The 23,812-nt window shown below is 31.9% G+C and overlaps 3 protein-coding genes across 3 annotated transcripts; 2 read left to right on the top strand and 1 right to left on the bottom strand.

Annotated features, from left to right (window-relative positions):
• Positions 1-502: 502 nt before the first annotated feature.
• Positions 503-6,129, bottom strand: LOC107011802 (UDP-galactose/UDP-glucose transporter 3). Its single transcript, XM_015211455.2, has 7 exons — positions 5,846-6,129; positions 4,388-4,485; positions 4,140-4,270; positions 3,913-3,943; positions 2,811-2,914; positions 2,504-2,625; positions 503-1,087 (listed from the first exon to the last, which is right to left on the bottom strand). Exons 1-7 carry the CDS (start codon positions 5,947-5,949, stop codon positions 676-678), a joined length of 1,002 nt encoding a protein of 333 aa, XP_015066941.1. The 5' UTR covers positions 5,950-6,129; the 3' UTR covers positions 503-675.
• A 4,627-nt stretch (positions 6,130-10,756) lies between these two features.
• LOC107016808 lies at positions 10,757-11,747 on the top strand. Its single transcript, XM_015217162.1, has 3 exons — positions 10,757-11,099; positions 11,192-11,547; positions 11,628-11,747. The coding sequence occupies exons 1-3, from the start codon at positions 10,757-10,759 to the stop codon at positions 11,745-11,747; spliced, it is 819 nt and encodes a 272-aa protein (XP_015072648.1).
• Positions 11,748-12,055: 308 nt separating this feature from the next.
• LOC114076928 lies at positions 12,056-13,594 on the top strand. Its single transcript, XM_027916688.1, has 5 exons — positions 12,056-12,212; positions 12,261-12,538; positions 12,765-12,839; positions 12,931-13,293; positions 13,385-13,594. The coding sequence occupies exons 1-5, from the start codon at positions 12,056-12,058 to the stop codon at positions 13,592-13,594; spliced, it is 1,083 nt and encodes a 360-aa protein (XP_027772489.1).
• The last annotated feature ends 10,218 nt before the right edge of the window (positions 13,595-23,812 follow it).

Below are 23,812 nucleotides of genomic sequence, written 5' to 3' on the forward strand. Positions count from 1 at the left end.
TCAGGCCATATTTTTACAAGAATATTTAGAATTTGAATATATTTTATCTAAATATGATTTAAATCCTCAATTTCTAAAAAAAAATCACATCTCTTATGCAATCTCAAATTGGAGGGCAGGCAGAGCTATACATGTTCGCGTCGTTATGTAGAGACCTTAGATCTTTGTATTATAAACTATAGTGATGTATATCATACAACTACTTTTGTATATAATGAAAATATATACTTATGCCTCGCAATTTTATTTATTTTCGTAAAGATGGACTAAAACATAATTGAACCTTCATACTTGAGACCTTTAGCTATCATAGCCCATTCAACTCTGTGATTATAAGACCAAGCAACCAACTTTGCCATATATTATATTTTAGAAACTTGTTTCAGAATTTAATGTGCTGAAGAATTATTGTTTTTGTCTTCAGAGGGACATTCAGGAGAAGTTTCTTGTTAGCAAAGTAACAACATAAGTATAGTTTTTGCCTTGTATGTATGGTCCAGAATTCAATTGAAACTCATTGCTTCTCTTTAGCTCCTTTTATATATTTGTGTAATTCTTCTTAATTACATGGCCTATAAATGGAAGTGGTGTAACTTCCGGTACACCGGAGTTTCAAAAGGGGAGAAAAAGGTTTAACTACAAAACCTTTTACATCACTTAGAGAATTATAACATGTTAATTCGACTTCTTCTTCTTCTTTGGCATCCTCTGTAACTTCCTCCACTTCAAATATATCTGGAATGACAATCCTGAGAAGACCATGATGACGCTTGTCCATTGCTTTGTAGACAATGGGTTGCCACTCAACACAGATGAAACCACTATGCTAACAAACTTGCGCGTTGTGGTGATGGTTGTGTTAGTTAGTGAACCAAATCGGCTGATGGTTAGAAAAATGAAGTTCTGGCCAACAGCACCACATAGACAGTACATAAGAATGTCCCATGCTGCTTCTGGGTGCTGCTTACAGAACTGAACCGCCTCAAATCCGCTGGCATTTGACCAGCCAAACATGAAGATCATGTTATAAATAGTACCCCATAAATTCATTCCTAACATAATATCCCAAGCAGATGTCTTAGGGTACCTGGAAAAATAGAAAAAATTCGTTACTAACTACAAGTAACCGATTGAAGTTCCCATACATTTGGCACACATCTGTAACAAATTTAAGGAGAAAAATGTATATTAAACAATGTGTTCTTCTAATTAACACAATATTTTGGTTAAATCCCTCATAAGATAGCAATATAGGAGTTCTCATGGACCTAGACGTGTCTCCTTTGACATCAAGAGACCCGATGTGTCAATTCCCAATCAGAAGTTTAGCTTATGGTGTAAGCCAAAAATCTTAAACAAAGTTGAACTACAAGTATATTAAACATCAAAATGTTAGTGCTCATGGAGTGCAGTGACCTAAAATGTCCGAGTCTCATTAATTCTTCCCTCTTTGCTTTCCATTACATCGTAGAGTGACTTATAAACTTAAAGACCTCCTCCTGTTGGTTGTTCGTTGATTCAATAATCAAGAAATCTATCCATGACTTCTTGCACCTAAATTCTCCTGACACATTTTTTTTTAAAAAAAAAACTGGTAACATAAATTCTCCTGACACATTACTAATCCTATAACTGTAGATCTGCATATTATTAACAGATCAGTAAGGACTAAGGGTCATCTTGTACACCACCTGCCCCAAACCTCTTGTCTTCAAACGAACCCTTCTAAACCCTTTTGTCTACACCCTTCCTAAACCCTTAAAGACCAATAGGCTGGTGATGGGCACCATGAAAACTCTAGAAGTCCCGTAGTCGGTGGAGAGAGTACTAAGAGCACTTAAGCACCATGAAACCCCTCCCATAGGAATTTTTCATGTCTTACATACCTAGCTTGCTGTTATTCTATTCAGCTTTGGACCATGCAAATTTTTTATTTTCTTGTCAATTATAAACATGATTTTAAAGACTATCACCAAATATAGAATGCTCATAAGAGAAAACTGTTATGACCTAACCACGGGAGGAAAGAAGCTAGTGAGATAATATTTCATTGTCCAACATTAATTTTGTTATTAAAACCACACCACCAGTAAATATTTGGTAAAAACTGCTAGCAAGTCCATATTTAGCCTTCACATTGTTTTCTTGATCAGATATATATTTTATTCCCAAAACCCAGCTTGAGAGGGGTATAAATTGCACCATTGAGAAAATAATGAAGTTACTTTGGAGTATAGAGGACACAAGCTCATTTTCTTAGTTTGCATGCTTCTCGAGAGGGCAGACAACTTGAGGCAAAGGCAAACGCAAATACAATGAAAGCGGTTGACCTAGAAATAAGTGCACATGATAGTGTTATACGAAAAGCACTGGTAAAATAATCATGAAGTAAGAAACTACGATTTGCACAGTTCAATGTGATAAGGCGGACATGCTGGGTAGAGGAGCCACACAATCCAAACCAAAAGATAGACTTTAATAAGACCACAGATAATGAAACTACCTTGCTTTAATTGAATCCTGAGTAGCATTGGTGAAACCATCAAAGGTGAGGTTCAGGAAGCACAGCCCATATCCAACTGGAGCATTGGGGTGCGCCAACTTACTTATCGTTTTTGAGCTAGTCTGAAGACAACAATTATAACAGAAAAGGTAAGCAGTGGTGCTAAAAAACATGCTCTGTTTGCTCGTATAATCACAAGAATCAAATCTGATAACTAAAGGATAGACAGGAGAGAATTGACACCTTTTGTCTTGTCTTTTTTTATTTTAAAAATAAATTAATTCAGACGTTTTAAATAAAATGTCACCTTTAGAAGTGCAAACATTGATACTCCACCAGCAACAAGCAGTGTGCACACATACTCTGGAACTGTATATCTTATGCCATAAACTATTGCCCCCATGAGCATTACTGCAGAAAAGCATAGTAACTGTATATGTCAATTAAAAGACTGCTTTTATCAAATATAACTATTTTTTATGAGTAACCCACAGATATAAACCAACTTCGACATTTCTACCACAAAAACATCTATCAGTAAAGAAAGCAAGAAATTCTGGTTTCCAGCAGCATAACAAACTAAATAACATTTCCAGTTCTTCTACTCATTTATATAAGCACAGCTGTATCATATTGATAAGCCTCCATAGCAACAACTAAATAGTCCTAGACATGGTGTACAAAGAGAGGCATCAATAGAAACCATAGACAGATCCTTCCCTAGATCTTTCCATTAATCTTCTTTTAGTTCAACACCTCTTTTTTATCAGAGCTATATGAGAGAGACAGAGATCCCTGTTACTGTAAATGCTCTATTATCTATAAGAATGCAAATATTTACAAATTACATCTACTTAAAAGTGTGCTTAAAAACAATTACTTCGCTGAATATCTACAAATTACATCCTCTTAGCAAACATAAAAAGATTGAAGTTGAATCTTTTGCAAAAACCAACAATGATTGGAAAGCAACCATGTTTACTTGCTATTCTTTCCTCTTCTTTTTTCCGAGTACTGGCTACTCTTTCAATAGTCATGGTCTTAGTCTTAGCATATGTATAAGAAGGGTATTTTCATAGTAGACGAAAATGTTTGCTAATGTATATATATCCTTTCTTTTTCTCTTATTCCCTAAAGGATAAAAGAATAAATATACTCACATCGACATGAGAATTCCACTCTCTTTGAAAGCCAGATCAAGTATCTCTCGAACTCTCACATGTCTATACTTTTGTTATCAATACAATAAAAATATTGTCCCCTATAGCTTTCCATATCTCGTTATTAGCCAACAAACTTGTTTTCTATTGATAATTTGACAACAAAATTGAACCAAAAACACCGAAGGAAAAAAAAAAGGAAAGACATTGTTACAACTTCAGAAAGAATCTTATTTAATGGTACAATACCAGGAATCATTTTTGATGATTTTGCCAGGACCTGCAAAGGCAATTAACCTCATCAGTATTAGAGGTAAAGACACATTCATTTAGAATAAAAAACGTCAACTCCTATGACTAGGATACTAATAACAACCAGTAAAGCATTTCTTCTAGTCCTAAATGTATTTCAGAAAATACTAGAACTATGGCTTACATTTCACAAGAAGAAAAAATTCCACGAAAATTGGGCTTACCTGTGCAGGATAACTAATATATTTTAGCGCTTCAATCCCCATTGCTGGTCCAATAGTATTTGTAATGCCAGCACTCCAGTAACTCCACCAGGGAGCACCACCGCTGTTTCCGCTTGACCATATCCTTATCACTGCACAAAAAGCACACTGAATTCTTAACTAATCATCTAACCGGTGCTAATACAAGCATATATGCAATATCACCAAGAAACATGTGAACATCCAATACTTGAATGCTGTAAACTTACTCATAAATGACCATATCAGACATACTACATTTTGTGCCAGGTTCAGGAATGCCAAGTGTTCAAACCTCTCTTTGTTTGGGCCAAACCGCTTAGTTGACCTAAAGCCCAAACAAATACAAACATAAACAAATCAACTTAAAGTATATAAACATTGCACAATTCAATCAATCAACAAGACCTCAATACCAAACACCTAGGATTGGCTAATTTAGTGGTGTGTGTCCAGACTTTTGATAGTAAATTAAAAAAAAAAGTTACTCTATAGGTGTAGGTTTTGAGCATACCCTTGCCATTGCGCTACAAGTTTCCATCAATTCCAAGGGTGCTCAAAATACTATATATATACCAATATAAAGTAAGATTTGATCTATATATATACACCAGTGTTATCAAAAGGAAAAGCGCAAAAAAGTTCTAAGGTCCGTGGGGGCTTTAAGCGCAAAGCGCAAATAAGGCTTGGGCTTTAATGGAAAAAAGGCGCAAAGGGGGAAAAGATTACAAATATATATATGTTTAGCCAAGACTAATAATTATAAATATGAATGACAAATATATGACCAAAGAAATTGAAAAAATATTATGATAAAGTGAAATATCAATTATTTAGTGTCACTTCTTCGTAAGAGGCTCATTGGCAAGGAAATGTTTGCCTTAGAACCTTGATGACAACATTGAAGCGCACATAAAGCGAAGTGAAGCGCTCAACACGTTTTGAGCCTCGCTTCAGGGTTTAAGCGCGCTTTGATAACACTGAATCATATACGGTGTACTTTTCCGACGAAAGGTTCCAGCTAGACACCTTAACACTACCGTAGCTCCACCCCTGTCGTCTATATGTATCTTATATATACATTATGCTCTGTTCAGGTCCATTTGTAAATATTTGGCTTTCAAGCTCACAAGTTTAAAAATACATTGGGACAAAAGTTACACAAAAACTCAAAAAAACTGACTGTTATGACATATTAAAGGCGATGTCTTCGGATTGAAAGGAGCCTAAGAATCTTTCCTATGGTATGTAAAGATACTCCGGTGATTAATACAAAATATTTGAGTTACAAAAAAAAGGGCAATATCTCATCATTATTCAACACAGAAGCTGCTGCCTTAATTTCCTTCTTCATTGGTCATCAATATTACTATACTACTCACTCAGACCCAATTTATGTGACACTCTTTCATTCTATATATTTTTCCAAAGCAAACTGGTAAAATTTCTTCTTTTTTTCTTAATTAATCGCCAATAAACATGAAACAAAACTCCATTCCAAATTAACAGTCACTATAGCTCAAAAAATATTTCCTAAAATAATTGTGAACTTAGGAATTCAATACCAAAGCTGCAATTTTTTTCCTATTTAAGGAGATATCAATCAGCTTTTATTAGACAAAACAGTTAAATGAGACCGAATAAGTAATAGAAGCTTCTAGAAATCGGAAGAAGAGTGAAATGCTTACACAGTCTCTTGCAGAACGCCTTGGTAAATATAAGCAGACCAAATGCCGGCGACACAAAAGGCGAGGACCATAACACGGCGGATCCCGGCGCCGTGAGACTCCATTGGGCTTAACGTCGTCGGCGCTAACACTTTGATGCTCCCTGCCACGTGTATATTCTACGGCGACTCTCTCCGACGACGATCACTCACCGGCGATAGGGAATCGACGGGACAACTTCGGTGTTTTGCCGTTGAATTTTCTATTTAACTGCCGCTGCACCGGTTATGATGATTGTGTTTTTGGGAAATTTGTGCTACATAATGTGGGATCTGAATTACGTATGAATTCCACATGGCGAATAGCTATTGGGTGATATAAGTATTAACTGACGTGTGATTGGCAGTGTAAACGAAGACACTTTTATTTTAAAAAAAGGAAAAGGGTTTAAAATGTTCGTAAACTAGGTAAAAAGAATAAAAATGTATACGGTTTATAATTTGGCTTAAAAATATTATTATTGTCAATATTTTAGTTCAAAAATACAACTAGTAAATATTTATCTTACTTCGATTCAAAAAAAAAATCTTATTTTATTATCATTATTTTTTATCATTATATAAATTAATTAATGATGACTATACTATGATCTTATATATATGACATATATTATTTATCGAAAGAAAACATAAAGTTATTCTATTTTAATTGATAAAATGAGAATAAGAATAAAAAAACATTTCCTATATCTTTATTGTTAAAGTGATTTTAGAAGAAAGAAAACAATAATAGTGTTCTTTAGTAATATTTTAATTAGGAATAAGATGTGTTTAAAAAAAAGAAAATAATATATTTATTCGTAAAATGGTATATTTTTTGTTCATTTTGTAACTATAGGGGCATTGTTGGACCAAAGTATTGACTGCAAAGACATTTTCGAAATAAAGTATTGACGATAAGGATATTTTTTAGTCAAACTATAAATGAAAAATATTTTATTTATTTCACATGGTTTAAGGGCATTTTTTACCCTTTTCTTTTTTTAAAAAACTACTCTCTTCGTCACTTTTATTTCACAAAAGTGAAAATGAAAATCTATTTTAGGAATAAGTGACAAGTAAAAGCGAATGGGTAGAGTATATTGCTTTTCTATTTATTTTGACTCCAACAAGATTCCGTGTATTTACATTGGATTTGAATCACCCAAAGAAAAGGAAAAATTAGTTGTATAATCATAATATAAAATATATTTAGTTAAAATAACAACACTTTAAAATATTAGTTCAAAACATCATAATGACAATATTTTTAAAAATAATTTGTATTCACATTTATTATTTTTGAGATATCCTTTTATTAATTACTCCATCAGTTTCAAAAAGGATGGTCTAGTTTGACTTGGAACGGTGTTTAAGAAAAGAAAAAAGACTTTTTGATCTTGTGGTTCTAAATTAAAATTGTGTCAAATGTACCAAAATGCCCTTTAATCTTGTGGTCTTAAACATGTCACGTGAAAAGTTAAAGTTAAAATGTTGCCAAACAAGGAAACGGGTCATTCTTTTTGAAACAGACTAAAAAGAAAATAGGATCATTCTTTTTAAATCAGAGGGAGTAAAAGATTCCATAATTGGACCAAATTGCTAACTGATAACAAATTTAAAATAAAAAACAAATACATATTCTCTCCTCATCTTGTTTCTCCCCTTTTCACCTCACCTTTCAAGTTCCCAGATTTTCTTTATTCTTCAAACAAAAGTTATTCAAAATTTGATTCTTCAACAAAATCTATGCATTAATTCAAGGATTTTCTTGGTTGATATACAATCAGGTATACATTATTTCATCAAATTTTGAATCTAATTAAGATAATTTCGATTAGATTTTTAGATTTCTTTTGATTTTTTTTAATGTCACCATATATATTTCGCATTGTTCATGTTACAGATTTTTTGTTATTATTCTCGATTTTTGTGCAAGTATGTTTACATTTTCAGTCAACTTTTTTGGAGATTTTTACTCCAAAAATGTAGGTTCTGCTATTAAAATGGCTCAAGAGAGGAGATCTAAGTTTCTTCATGATTCTATCCGCATTCAAGTTCAAGATAACAATGTCAAGGTAAACACACTATTATGAATAATAAAAAAAATTGAGTGCAGAAGATTTCGAAAAACATGATGAAGACCAAGGTGAAGAACAATTTCCTATTAGTTTGTTTTGTATTTTATTTTCTTTTAGAATTTTGTATTATTTCTCAATTTGTTTTCAAAACATTATTATGTATGCTTTTAATTTTTGCATTCATTCAAAATCTCATATTGTATAGTTATGAATCTTGTATTTGTTCTTAATTTGTATTCATCATAAAGGTATGCTAACTAGTTGTGTAGTCTATTTATGGGAAGAACAACTTTCTATTAGTTTGTTTTGTTTTTATAGAAAAAATTTCTTCAAAATTTTGTATCATTTCTCAAGTCGTATTCAAACCAATATATATGCTTTTAATATTTGTAAATTATTCAAAATTTCACGTTGCGTAGTTTATTGAATCTTGTATTTGTTCCTAATTTATATTCATTCCAAAGGTATACCAACTAATTATGTATTTTATTTAAGAATAATTACAACAATTATTCATTTATTGCTTTTGAGTTTTATTTTCACTTTTCCATCATATTAAATTTGTATTTATATATCATTATACAAAATACAATATAAAAATTAAAATGAATATAAGTACAAATAATATACCTATTGAAATGGATACGACTTAGGAAAGGAAACATAATTTTGAAGAGAAAAATAAATACACAATGAAAAAGATACATGAATACAAATATGTTAATATTAAATAACTACAGATTCATTTAACATACGTATTGGAATGAATACGAACTAATAAATAAATACAAGTTTCATTATACAAAATAAAACATGAAAACTAGAATGAATACAAATACAAATGACATACATATTGAAATGAATATGATTTAAGAAAAGATACAAAATTCTGGTGAATAAAATAAATACACTGTGAGAAAAATATGCCAAATAACATATCTCCAATACGATTTAAGAAATGATACAAAATTCTTGTAAATAAAATAAAAGCACTGTGAGAAAAGTATGTCAAATAACATATAAAACTATAGATGTTCGAATTTATAAAAAAAGAATTTTAAAAAAATAAATTTAATAGATAAAACTCTAAGGTATTATCATAAAGTTTCATAACAATAATTAGTTTTGAAAGATGAGGACAAATAATGACATTTCGGAAAGAAGGAAAAGACCACCTATTTTAGGTCTCATAATCTTTTTGTAAGGAAAGTAATTAAGATTTTCAGCAACTTCATATAATTTGATTAAATCACCTGAGTGGATCCCTTTTAAAAAATAATTACTTATTTTAAAGGCCAAAGTCATATGCGGCCACTCAAACTTGTCCCGATTATTCATTTAGACACCTCAACTAGACGTACTACCTATTGAACACCTCAACCAACCCAGATTTGAACCGTACAACCATTTTTTAATCACTTTTCATTAATTATGTGGCGCGTGTAGTTAATCGCCCCACGTGTATCTGACGTGTATTGAATGACCATTTAAAAAGTACCACGTGTATCTGAAGTGTATTTGTTAATGCCTAAATTGGGGAAAATTCCCAAATCGTTAAGTTCTCTCTCTATCTCTCTAACTTCACAATTTCTTTTGATTTCAAGCTCTCCATCTCGCGATTCATTCCAGTCCCTTGTTCGATTGTTGTTTGATTCCTCTTCTTCGTGTTACGATCTATCCTCCTGTAAGTTTGAATTTTGTTTCTTTACATGCTTTCTTATATGAATTTCATAAAGCTCTGGTTTTGTAAAAATGTAGGGTTTGCGAATATTCTGTCCATTCTTTACTATTACCAAAAAGTATGATTTAAAGCTTTGTTTTTTGGTTGTTTGTATGAGTATATTCCGTTAAATCTAGCGTTTGGTTGATATTTTGTAGGGCTAACAATTGACCATGAAGGAAGTCATATTTACGAAGATTTACCATGGTGGAATCTTATCTGAGTTATCTGTCCCTACTTATGTTGGAAACTGTGTGTCTGCACTCAGGTATATCATCAAGGACCACTTTTCCATTTTGAAACTATTGTATATACTAAAGAATTAGGGTATGAAACTGTTGGAGGCTTTTATGTGAAAGATTTATTGAATAAAAAATGGATCCTAATTACAACTGACCAACATTTACTACACCTTATTAAAGACTTAAAACATGAGGACACTTTTGGAGTATACGTCTGTCATGTATTAGATAAACCCTTACTTGACACTGAGGTAACTATATGATATCTAACTAATGGTGAAGATGGTGAGGCTGTTAACTTAGGTGAAGAAGGTGAGGCTTGTAACCTTAGTAGTGAGGGTGGTGAGGGTGAAGCTGTTAACCTAGGTGGAGAAGGTGAAACTTGTAACCTTACTGGTGAGGGTGGTGAGGGTGAGCATGTTAACCTAGGTGGAGATGAAGTGGATGATAACCTAGGTGGAGAAGATGCATCTGATTTATTGAGTAGTGATTCAGATTTAGATATACCTTCAGAAGATGGTTCAGATATTGATGAGGAGCTGAGAGATTTTAGAGAAGAAAGAAGAAACAAAAAACAGAGAAAAAATGCTATTGAATTTGAAGAAATACTAGTTGGAGAAGCTGGTGGTATAGATAGAGGCTTTGAGGATATTGGAAAGAACAAAACTGACAAATATGCAGGAAAATTGGGTGGAGATGAAGATTACATTGATAGCTCTGACTGTTGGAGTGATGATAGTAATGAACAACTAGATGTGGATGCTGTTAGGGGAGTAGACATACCTGCTAGAAGGAGAAGCAAAAAGGTTAGGTATGATGAAGATTGTGAAGTGTAAATTTTTGAGCTTGGAATGGTCTTTGAAGGTGCAGATCAGTTCAGGAAAACAGTGGCAGATTATGCTGTAGAGTATAGAAGACAGTTAAAGCTAAGACCTAATGAAAAACATAGAGTGAGGGTGAAGTGCAAAAATGTTAAGTGTAAGTGGTTGTTATATGCTTCGATTGACAGGGACTCAGGTGATTTTATTGTAAAGAACTATCATCCTATTCACAAGTGTATTCCATTAAACAGAAATAAGTTGTGTAATTCAAAGTTTATTGCTAGAAAGTTTAAGGACAGAATTATATCTCAACCATACATAAGGATTTGGGAAATTCAAGATTTGGTTAGAAAGACATTGGGTCTTTATGTTGGTAAGACTCTTTGTTACAGGGCTAAACAGAAATTATGAGGGAAGACATGGGTGATTGGAATCTGGAATTTGCCAGATTGTGTGACTTTGCAGATGTGATCAAACAAACCAATCCTGGAAGCTCTTGTGGGGTAAAAATTGATAAGAAAACTGAACTAGGGAAGAACCTTTTTGTGTATTTTTATGTATGCTTTCATGCATTTAAGCAAGGATGGTTGGAGGGGTGTAGGAATATAATTGGATTTGATGGTTGTTTTCTCAAGGGAGCTTGTAAGGGTGAATTATTAGTTGCTGTTGGAAAGAATGGGAACAATCAAATGTATCCCATTGCCTGGGCTGTTGTGGATACAGAAACAAAACATAGTTGGAGCTGGTTCATAAGTTATTTAATTGCTGATCTAAACTTGGGAACTGGTGAAGGTTTGACTGTGATGTCAGATATGCAAAAGGTATTGTTTACACAATTTCTTCTTTTTTTAGTTTTAGTTTTACTACTCCAATTACTTATTCTGTATATACTTTTTGTTAGGGACTTATTCCTGTATTGTTGGAGTTGTTACCAAATGCTGAGAAAAAAATGCGTGTTAGACATATATGGAGTAATTGGCATGTTAATTGGAAAGGAGAAGAAACAAGGAAACAGTTTTAGAGATGCTCAAAGGCCTCTTTTGAAGTCAAGTTTGGTGAAGAAGTTCATGCAATGTCTAAGCTAGGTAAGAAGGAAATAACAGAGAACTTACTACATTATGATCCCATAAATTGGTGTAGAGCTTTTTTTCAGACTCATTCAAAGTGTGATGTTGTAGAAAATAACATGTGTGAGACTTTAAATTCCTGGATCTTAGCTGCTAGACATAAATCAATTATTACATGCTAGAGGATATTAGGCATAAAATGATGAACAAACACATATACATGATCAAATTTGTTGAAACATGGATATCAGACATTGCACCTATGGCAAGGGCAATACTAGAAAGAAACAAGGAGTATTCAAAGAACTGTAATGTTCAATGGAATGGTGTGAATGATTTTGAGATTAGTGATGGTGAATACTCATTTTTTGTTGACTTGGAGAAGAAGCATTGTGACTGTAGGTTGTGGATGTTGAGAGGTATTCCTTGACCTCATGTTATTTGTGCTTATTATTACTTGAATCAAGATCCTGATCAACATGTAGAGCACTGGTATATGAAGGAAACATTTCTCAAGGCTTACAATCATTTCATCCAATCAATACCCAATACGAGAATGTGGCCTAAAACTACAAATCCATCAATAGAGCCTCCAAAATCAAGAAAAATTCCAGGAACACCTGGCAAGAAGAGAAGAAAGAGCAAGGATGAGCCCAAAAAATGGGGAAAAAATTCCAGAAAAGGAGTAAAGGTGACATGTTTCATTTGCAAGAAAACTGGTCATAACAAAGTTGTGTGTGCAAGAGTAAGTAATACTAGTCATATTTACATTTGTAAATTGCTTAAAGTTTATAATCATATGTTTTATTTTGTGGTGACATAGTATGGGAGGGGGAGCACTTCTCAACCTACAAGTCAAGGAAACAGCCAACAAAGTTATTCTCAAACAAGAGTAAGATTTGATTTACATATTCATTTGCCTTAATTTTCATTTAGACAGTTATTCATATGTACTTATTTTTGTTCAACAGGTTAGAACACAAAAAACTGTTTGTCCTGATACCAGTTCTGTGCCAAGAATTGTGCCAAGAACTACCCAAACAACAGTAAGATTAGATAATGGCTAGCCTTTCAAAATTCATTTGCATTTTAAGTTTGTTCTACAAGTTTTCATATATCCTTATTTATGTTATATAGTCTACAATGGGAGGTCCATCTACAATGGGAGGTCCATCACATTCGACTTTCAGAACCACATATGCAACTACACAATCAAGTCAACCAACTTCTATTTGTGCTGACACAACATCTGTGCCAAGTCCTGCTCAAAATAGGGTTCAAGTTGGAACAGGAAGAGGATTGGAAAGAAAAAAAGCTAATGCAAGAGGAACCCCATTTGTTACAGAAAGGGATAGTTCTTCTAGTGAATTGCCACCTTTATCAGGTCACAAGAGACCATACAGTTCTGCCTCATTTGCTGCTGCTACTGGAGAAAACAGAAGGCCTGCAACTGGTTTTGGTGTTTACTCTAATCCAACAACTGGAGCCCAAGTATTTAATGTATGTTCACTTAACATGTTTACCTGTTTTAGTGTATATTTTATAGCATTATAATCTAACCTTATTTTACACTTTCTATCTTATATTGCAGCCTGGTACATCAAGTGAGAAGATTCTACGTGGGCCAACAACATTGAAGAGTGCTTCACCAACCAATATAGACATTGATTTTAAACCCCGTGGCCTAAAATGGAAGGAAAAAGATGCAGTCAGCACCTCACAGTTACAACAAATGAAAGCTAAAAAAAAAAAACTGGGAGTAGTTCATTTGGGAAGTTGTTATGATTTTGGCCCATGTTAAATGGGTGTCTATTTGAAAACAATTTACTGTTTGATTTATTTAAAGACTCGTCTAATGTATTTTTGAACATTGTATTTGTGTTAGCAAGACTATGTATTTTGTAAGACAATGGTTTTTTATTACCTCTCAATGCATTTGTGTTATGTATTTCCATTACTGTGTGTTATGTATTTTTCAGTCATGCATTTGTGTTATTAACTTACTTTTGGAACAACAACTACACTACCTTTCAATGCATGCCTTTTGTTTTTGTCAATAAGACTACTGATCAATTCAATTCCAGAAAAAAAATTCAAAACACATGGCAAGTGATTAATTCAACAATGATCAATTCAACTCAAACTTCCAATTTGATACAAAATATGAAGGAGATATACCAATTAAAACATCACTAATTGATCTAGAATAGCTACCTAACTACTGCAAAACTAATCAATTAAGTACTACAATCCTGAACTACTATCAACTACAAAATATTAAAGAACCATTTAATAGTTAGTAGACAAAGAAAAACAATCACAACTCGGTTAAATTTGACATTTTCCCAATCCCTTTGGAGTTTAACTTCCTTAAGCTTCTTGTTCAATACCATCAATTTCACTTCACTTTTATTCAATTGAAATTTCAAAGAATCTTTTTCTTCTTCAAGCTCTTTCACTTTTCTCTTTAGTCGATCAATCGGATTTTGACCGTCTATGAGTCTATTCATTGAGGATGATTCATCAACATTTTCAAGCGACGGATCAATCCATCTAAAATATTCACATCCACCATTTTCCTACAAACCATATAACAGTAGTAAGGCGTAATAAATATACAAAAATGTTAATTTTTCAAATAGTACAACAAGAACAGTTTTTGTTCGAAAAATAACAAACCTTTGATGATTTGCATCCAAAAAATCGACGACCTGGATTCAAAGGAGTCCTCGAAGTTTTCAGTCGTCAATAATAACCACACTTGCATATACCAACTTCCTCGATATTCACTGAAATTTGCGACATTTGATAAAAGAGAATTGATTTAGAGAAGAAGAGAGAAACTTGGATATTTAGAGAAGAAGAGAGAAACTTGGAGATTTAGAGAAGAAGAGAGAGTTGGAGATTTAGGGTTCTAAATGGATTTTGTGAAAGAGGAATTGGGGAAGAGGATTTTGGGGAAGAGAAATTGGGGATTTAACTTCAACTTTAACATTGAAGTTAAAGTTAACGTTGGTGCCATGTAGACAGGGTAAAAAAAATGAGAGAAAAACAAATTCACGCACTCCATTTGCGTGAATCACAAACGATTTGTCATGTAGGCAAAAAATGGTTGTACGGTTCAAATCTAGGGTGGTTGAGGTGTTCAATAGGTAGTACGTCTAGTTGAGGTGTCTAAATAAATAACCGGGACAAGTTTGAGTGGCCGCATATGACTTTGGCCTATTTTAAATATACTATTTGATTGGACTTCTCTTTCTCTCTCGCTTCTTTCTTCTTTTACTCTCTAGCTTTTTTTAAATTTCTCGCTTTTTCTCTCACTCTTTCTCCCTTTCTTTCTTTTTTCTTGTTCATTCTCCCTCTCGTATTGTTACTCTTTTCCCCTTTCTTTGTCTTTCAACTTTCTTTGATAGAATAGGAAATGATTCTACTAAATAAAATTTATATTAATAATTAATTAGACAAGAAATCTAATTATAAAAAATAAATGACATAATAAACTATAAAATAAATTAAATTTGAATTAAAATATATTACACATATATTAAAGTTGAATTAGAAGATAATTAGACATGAATACAAAATGTAGCAAATTAAAAGACATTCTTTGATCTGTAAACTGAATAATAATGAATCAAATAAGTAATTCAATCGTAACTAATAAACTTTAACTTTAAAAATGCCTATAATGGTCAAGACCATAGCCATTATAAAAAGAATATAATAGTAAGTATGTCTTTAAGGTAGGTATATCTAAATTGAGATTCTAAATCAGTAGATATCTAAAAACTTTAAAGTATGACATAATTCATAGCACTTATTTGGGGACAATTGCTTAAATTTCAAATATTAATATTAAATATAATCTAACAACTCCTTAATAATATATATCAAGTTGAAGATAAACAATGCAGTTCCAAACTATTCTCATGAAATAAATTTGGAAATTTCACTAAAAGATAATAAAAAATTAATATATCTTCAATCTTAGCTTATGTATTGTAACAGAAACATTTATTGTTTATTTTAAATTACAAGATTTAAAAATTTGTTAAAAAATAAAAATACATGCAGCCAAATACACTACATTCATTTAGATGAAAGAAATATTACTCTATAAATAGCAGCTTGGGGTCAAGTTCCAAAATTACAAACAGAAGATTCAAAAATTATAAATACAGAAACTTGCTTAATTACAAATAGAGGTATAATGCCTTCTTAGGAAACTTTTTCACTTCTCAGTTTCTATTTGATTTTTTAATCTTATATTTTCTGATAATTGCTTTGCATTTGAGAATAGTACTTACTATTTTACTAATGCTTCTTTTTTTTTTCCATATAAAACTTCATTAATTTTGTTGTTCCTTGGAATCCCCTTATGATATAATTTGATAATTATGATATTTGTGTTAGTCTTGTTAAAAGCATGTAATTTAATTCCTGCGTTGTGTTTAACAAAAATAAAAATAAAAAAAATAATATTTGATTGAATTTCAAATTTTACACATGCTACATAAATTAAGATAAAAAAAACAATAATATTATTTGACAATTTCATTTATATTAATAAACTATAATAGTTAACAATTCAATTTTTTCCTTTTTTAAAAAAACATATTAAAAATTTAATTGAATCTTAAAATTTCATGTGCCGATAAATTGAGACAGAGATAGTCATATAAATCAATTGAAAATTAATCTTAAAATATTATAAATCATAGTAATTAATATGATAATTTAAAGTACTTAAAATTGACTTGAAAATTACTTTAAGAGTATTATAAATCAAATAAATAATGCAGTAATTCAAAATACTTAAAATTTAACTTGAAAATTACTTTAAAAGGTATTATAAATTACAATATATATATAATTTATAATACCTTTTAAAGTAATTTTCAAGTTAAAATTTAAAAATTTTATATATATATATATATATATATATAAATTTTGGTTCAATTTCATGGGCACAAATTAAATCAAATAAAGTTTCATAATATATTGGGCTTGTGCTTTTACGGGTGATTATAACTAGTATAAAACATAAAAGATAATACTTTACCTATATACATGAGTGAAATCACCATTTGAGTTACGAGTTGATCGATTATAATAACTTTTAACTTAAATCTTTACATTTATACTTAAAAATTTATCTATGGTATGTATAAATCCATCCTAAATTCAACAAAAACGCATAAGCTAAGAATCATGTCTCCTCCTCAATCTGCATTACGAAGAAAGCATAGGATCAGAGTTAATTGTTTGCAATTATTTGACAAAATACATAATTTTGTACACTCTAATTGTTAGGAAAAATATCTAACTATATTATCCACTTAATATTCTTGATTGAGGTGAAACTAAAACCACCCAATGGAGTGTAATACCAGTTTCATTGAGTAAATTGTAAGGGTAGGCTAGGGTTTATTTTAGTCATTTAGAATAAGAATTACTCCCTCGGTCTATTTTTAGTTATATGTTGTATTTTTTAAAGTCAATTTTACTAAATTTTAAAGTTAAATTAGATTATATTAATTTGATATTTTAAATAAAAAACATTTAGATAAAAATATGAAAACTACTTGAAAAGGATGATCTACATTCGCTAATCAGTGCGACAATTTTTATTTTAAAAAAATGTCAAAAGGATTGTGCAGAGTTGGGAATGTACATACATTGAAGATCGAACTGACAAGAGGACCTACGACTGGACTTATGAATTGTGGATCAATATACTGTTTTTGGGTCTATCCGCGAAGGAATATTCAGAAACCGTATGACTTAGAATGCTATAAAGAAAATGTTCAACTAGCCAATAAGACAAACTCAAGTCTAAAACATAAGATAATGAAAATGAAGAGATTAAAGTACTAACAATTGGCTGTCTTTGAAACCTCTAACCAATCGAGATGTTTGTTTTGGGGCAAGACCCACGACATCCTAATGAACTAAAAACAATAAAAGATGTCCTCCGGAAGCATGGAGGATCACTAACAAACTCTGAAGCTCAACTAGAATTAACAATGCGCTAAATGTTGATCTTGGTTACTTGTATTTGCTTCATTAAAAAATGAAGGCCAAATAATATCAGTACAGTGAATGTACAAGTATGCGAGGAAAATTCTAAAACAAGACTTAGCTTGAAAGGAACTGAAAGAACTTACCTGACTCAACTCAACTTAACTGAATTCAATATAAAGCAATAAAGTAAATGCAGTATAAAGAAAAACTTTTATAACATGGATGTCAACTATGCGTATTTAGAAATATAATATTACTTTGTGTGCATGCAAAGATACGATATAAACTCTAAATTGTATATAAAAATACAAATAACTAAATTGTGTATATAAGAATACAGATACTTCTTGAGAGTTTCTCTAACTGACAACCATCACGTAAGATTTATTGTGATGATACAACGTTTTACTTCACGCTGCTAGGGCCGTCCTATACCTTGCCGAGGGTATAGAATCTGACTACTAAGTGGATCCACTAGTCTAGGCAAAAAATCACTAAGGAATCATCTAAAAAGTATGACCCTTTTCTACTCATGGTGACTATATGGTTTATGGGGGCTGGAAGTTGTCTAAACTCTCCCCCATATTGGTGTTCAATACTACTCCCAAAAATATGATACTAGCTCTTATGTTTAAAAACATACTTCTTTATGTGATTTGAGATAATTGCTCAAAAACTTCGCTCAAGGCTATCTTGGAAATCAAAGTTTTCTCTATTGTTTAATTATGAAAGCGCTTACTCTTTTATGAAAACTAGCTCAAAGGCTCTTTGAAAATCAAGGTTCCTTTTCTTGTTTAACCGTGATAATGTTTTAAACTTTTTGGGAATACATAATCCCTCTATACTTTTTGAAGAAATGAACTTCAATCTTTACTCCTTACTTTTTACTCAAATTGAACTTTAAGTCCTAAAACAAAGTTAAAACATTTGGATAAGACTTTTGGAAAACTCTAAGAACTTCTTTTGACTTGACTCTTACTTCTCTTGACTTTGATGCTGACTTTCCTCGAATTGAATTATGGATTCAAGGTTCACGATCTCATGTTATGAATGATTTTATGATGTTTAAACATACCTTAGAGTACAGAAATCGACTAGAAAACATAGGAACATTGCTAAGAAATTAGTACGGAAAAAAAGAAAGAAAATGAAAAGAATTGCGTCCCTGGCGCTCTGAGAGGTGCGGGCGCCAGCCTTAAAACTTCAGAGGGCTGGGGTGGGGCGCACTAGATGGAGTGGTGCCCCATAGCCCAAAATTGAGGGGTCCCTTCTTGGGGCTCTGAGAGCAGCTGCACCTCAGGGCCCTGCCCAGGTGCACTCCGACTTTTCTCCTTCGTTTTTCATCTCTAAACCCGCTATTTCAACTTAGTTCTTTTCTCAAACATTTAGAATCAACTATACCATCAATATATGCAAGATTCTATTCACATTCACACCTAAAATCACGAATTTGGATCAAGAACTCCTAAAGAATTTCAACAAATCTAGAACTCAATAGAGCCTCAACAAAGTTCATCAAGAACTCAATTTCTAGAACCTTCAAAATCATAAATTTGCTGAAATAAATCACAAATGTCGCGTGGGTGAACTAACTCAATGCCGTGTGAATGCACATACCTCGTAACGATCACCCCTCGATAAAATCTACAAGCAATTTAACAAGAACTTGACGATTTCCTTACTTCTCCTTCGTTTTCTCCTCTTTTTTTTCTCTTCTCTCAAAATCCTAACTTAGTTTTCAAAAGCGTAACTGACCAAGTTCCCCTAATTAATTAACAAAAACGAATCAAATTAATAGGGTATGGAAAAGACCATAATGCCCTTCTAAAACCTGAATTAGACTTTCCGTATTTGAACAATCCAACTTCAAGTGGGTATATCTCACTCATATGAACTCGGAATCGCACAAACTTGACGGTGTTGGAAAGATTTTTCCAAGATATCCTACGATATCTGAAAGCACACCTAAATAGTTTTTATATTGGAGTTATTATCGTTTGAAGTTAACCCAAAACTCAAACTCAACATAACTTAACCAACTTTCCAAATTTCATTCTTTCCAAAGAAAACGACTCTTTCTAATTCTAGTTCTTTCTAGTTATGGGGTGTTACAATATCTCCCCCTTGAGAAGATTCGTCCTCGAAAGATCTTACTCTTAGTAGGCTAAGGGCTTAACATCAAATATATCGTTCAAACACCCAACAAGTACAATGCAACTATAGCATGCCAACTTATAAATAAAATGCCAAGAAAAGGATTAGAACCTTAATTTGGAACTTCTTTGGATTCAAAGAGATGTGGATACCTATTCTTCATATCCTCATTAGATTTCCAAGTGGCTTCCTCAACAAACTGATTCCTCCAAAGAACATTGACTGATGCTACCTCTTTCGCTCTCAACTTGCGAACTTGGCGATCTAGTTACTGAACAGGTTTCTCCTCATAAGATAAGATATCATTGATCCCAATATCTTTAGTTGGTATGATAAGTAAAGGATCTCTCATGCACTTTTTTAACATGAAGACGTGAAATACTGGATGAATCGCTGCTAAATCTTGTGGTAGCTCTAACTCATAATCTACATTGACAATCCTCTTGGATATTCTGTAAAGACCAATATATCGGAGACTAAACTTCCCCTTCTTACCAAATATCATTATACCCTTCATGGGTGAAACTTTCAAATAGACCCAATCATTTACTTGAAACTATAACTCCCTTTTCCTAACGTCAGTGTAGAATTTAAGAAAACTCTGCGTTCTTTTCAACTCTCTTAAATAACTTTCACCTTTTTCATAGCTTGATGAACTAAGTCTGGTCTTATCAACCCAACCTCAACAACTTCAAAAACTTCAAACCAGCCAATAGGAGATCTGCATTTTCTCCCATAAAGAACTTCATAAGTAGCTACTTGGATGCTAGAGTGGTAACTATTGTTGTAAGCGAACTCAATGAGAGGTAGGTGATCATCACAATTCCCCTTGAAATCAATCACACATGTCTTCAACATATCCTCTAAAAACTGAATGGTGCGCTCTGCTTGCCCATCTGTATAAGAATGAAAGGTAGTACTTAAGTTTACTTTTGAATCTAAGCCTTTTTGAAAAGACTTCCAGAACTGTGCAGTAAATTGTACACACCTATATGAAATAGTCGACATTAGCACCCCATAAAGTCTAACTACCTCTCGAATATACAACTTAGCATAATCTTCTGCTGAATGGGTAGTCTATACCATTAAAAGGTAGGTTGATTTTGTCATACTATCAACAATCCCCAAATAGAATCATACTGTCTGTCAGACCTTGGCCAACCCGTGATAAAGTCCATATTTATCATTTCTCATTTTCATACTGGAAGTTTTATATTTTGAGTCGTACCACATGTTGTCTGTCAGACCTTGGCTAACCTGTGATAAAGTCCATATTTATCATCTCTCACTTTCATACCGGAAGTTTTATATTCTGAGTCGTACCACCAGACCTTTAATGCTCTATCTTTACTTGTTGGCAATTCAGAGACTAAGCAACAAACTCTGCAATGCGCTTCTTTACACTACTCCACCAATAAACTTCCCTCAAGTCACGATACATATTTGTGGAATCCGAATGAATGGAATATCTGGAGCTATGAACCTCCTCCATTATCTTCTCTTGGAGTTCATCCACACTTGATACACACAACCTACCTTGATATTTCAACACACCATCTCTCCGTTGTGCAAAAACCAATACTTTTTTGCTTATGAACATTTGCCTTTAACAAACAAAATAGGGTCTTGATCTTGCTTCTCTTTTACTTCTGACACTAATGATGATTCAGCCCCGTTCGTCACCACTACTCCTGTAGAATCCATTAATCGAACTCCCAATCGTGTAAGTCTATGCACATCTCTTGCTAGCTCTTTCTTATCTTCTTCAAAATGGGTAGTACACCCATAAACAATCTGCTCAAGGCATCAATAACAACATTAACCTTAGCTAGGTGGTAATGGATACTCATGTCATAATCCTTGAGTAATTTTAACCACATCCTTTGTCTGAGATTAAGTTCTTTCTGAGTAAACACATACTGAAGACTCTTGTGATCGGTGAACACATCCACATGAACACCATAAAGATAATGTCGCCACATTTTTAAAGCAAATACTAGGACAACCAACTCTAGACCATGGGTTGGATAATTCTTCTCATGAACTTTCAATCGTCTGGAGGCATAAGCTATAACCTTGCCCATGTGCATTAACATACAACCCAAACCAACTCTAGACGCATCACAATAAACAACAAAGCCTTGCGTACCTTCTGATAAGGTCAAAATTAAGACCATAGTCATCCTCTCTTTCAATTCTAGACCACAATCATTTTTGTCCTTTTTTTTAACCGAGGTTGTCCCTCAGTTTTCTAGGTCGATTTCCCCCCTCATTTTAGAACTAAATTTTTAAACTTATGCTATCAAATTTCAGTAAAGACCAAACCCTCAACAACCAAAGTTTTAGAAGAATAGAACCAATACCAAATCAAAGAATCAAAAAATTGAAGCTCGAAACCAAATTGATTTGATTAAGTCTAATTTTGTAATTTTTCGATATTTACGTCAATCTTGAATAAGTTATGTACAACTCATTGCGGCAAGAACCTTCAATAATTGACTCGTTTCGGACGGTAATATATTTAGGTAAATAGACTTTTGTTATTATAAGGCACGTTTGACAATAGATTAAACACTAATTTTGGAAGAAAAATAACAAATATAGAAAAATAAAGAAAAAAATGAAAAAGATTAATTTTTGGTTTGACAAGTTCCAACGGTAGGGACCAAATTTGGTAATTATAGTGACCCACACGTTATCAAAATGAACACCAGTTTGTCACTTTCTGGATAAAAAAGTAAAATTTAATTTCAAAATTAGAACAATGATTTTTTAAATTAATTTCCATGTTTGTAAATAAGTTGACTTTTATAGTGAAGCCAAATTTATTTTGTCCGTGTTTAAAATATAAACACTTTTGACTTTTTAAAAAATTGGCCTCACAAGTTATCATTAATTTTCAAAATATCCAAATCATGTTGAAGATTTTATTTATGAAGATATTAATTGTATTGGCTTGTATATATATTGATTATGTTATTAAAATATACCTATTATTTTTATCAATATAAATCTAATAATTTTGATCAATAATTAAATATAGAAAAAAATTATATAATATTTTGTCTTCATAATTCTGATTTCAAAATTTTTTATTGCTTATTTACCGTTGAATTCTACCCTAAAAAAGCAAGTACTACTATGTTTTTACATATGTTTATTAATTTCTATGTTATTAAAAATACCTATTATTTTAATCAATATAAATATTTAATAATTTTGATTAATAACTAATTATAGAAAAATAATTATCTAATATTTTGTCTTCATAAATCTCATTTCAAAATTTTTTATTGCTTATTAACTATTGAGTTGTACCCTAAAATGCAAGTACTTCTATGTTTTACATATGTTTATTACTTTCTCTTTCATATTAGTTGAATTTTTGAGATATTTTGCTATAGTTCAAAATAAGTAAATTAATTAAAGTTCATAAAAATGTTTGGATCTTATTCCATTTTTGCTAGGTAATAAGCTCGACTAAGTTAACCGTTTATAATTTTACTTTGAAGTGCTTGACAAAGATAATATTCGATTTATATCTTAAATATTTTTCTTAATATGCATGTATTTCCACAAAAGTATAGGGATTATCTTTTTTCCTTATTAGTTTTTATTAAAAAAATTTGGACATTAAACATAATTACTCAACACTTGTACTATTTTCTCTGTTTACTTTTATTTACTATTATATTATTATTATTTTATTTATTCTACAAAAGAAAAGTATTTTTTTTCTTTTTTAATTATTAAAAATAATACATTAATTAATACAAGTATAATGATAACATGTATATTTATTTATCTATTTTTTAAAATATACCATATAATTTATTTTTTT

The sequence above is a fragment of the Solanum pennellii genome, chromosome 1 (assembly GCF_001406875.1).
Source record: "Solanum pennellii chromosome 1, SPENNV200".
Classification (NCBI taxonomy): domain Eukaryota; kingdom Viridiplantae; phylum Streptophyta; class Magnoliopsida; order Solanales; family Solanaceae; genus Solanum; species Solanum pennellii.

Bases quoted from the DNA above. Each gene is read 5' to 3' on its own strand.
- LOC107011802 (XM_015211455.2), bottom strand. From the start codon at position 5,949: ATGGAGTCTCACGGCGCCGGGATCCGCCGTGTTATGGTCCTCGCCTTT. The intron at 4,271-4,387 runs GTAAGTTTACAG...CTTTTTGTGCAG, and splicing joins TCTGATATGGTCATTTATGA to TGATAAGGATATGGTCAAGC. The intron at 2,626-2,810 runs GTGACATTTTAT...TGTTGTCTTCAG, and splicing joins CAATGTTTGCACTTCTAAAG to ACTAGCTCAAAAACGATAAG.
- LOC107016808 (XM_015217162.1), top strand. From the start codon at position 10,757: ATGGTCTTTGAAGGTGCAGATCAGTTCAGGAAAACAGTGGCAGATTAT. The intron at 11,100-11,191 runs GTAAGACTCTTT...GTGACTTTGCAG, and splicing joins GACATTGGGTCTTTATGTTG to ATGTGATCAAACAAACCAAT. The intron at 11,548-11,627 runs GTATTGTTTACA...ACTTTTTGTTAG, and splicing joins TGATGTCAGATATGCAAAAG to GGACTTATTCCTGTATTGTT.
- LOC114076928 (XM_027916688.1), top strand. From the start codon at position 12,056: ATGGCAAGGGCAATACTAGAAAGAAACAAGGAGTATTCAAAGAACTGT. The intron at 12,539-12,764 runs GTAAGTAATACT...TTTGTTCAACAG, and splicing joins ACAAAGTTGTGTGTGCAAGA to GTTAGAACACAAAAAACTGT. The intron at 12,840-12,930 runs GTAAGATTAGAT...TATGTTATATAG, and splicing joins CAAGAACTACCCAAACAACA to TCTACAATGGGAGGTCCATC.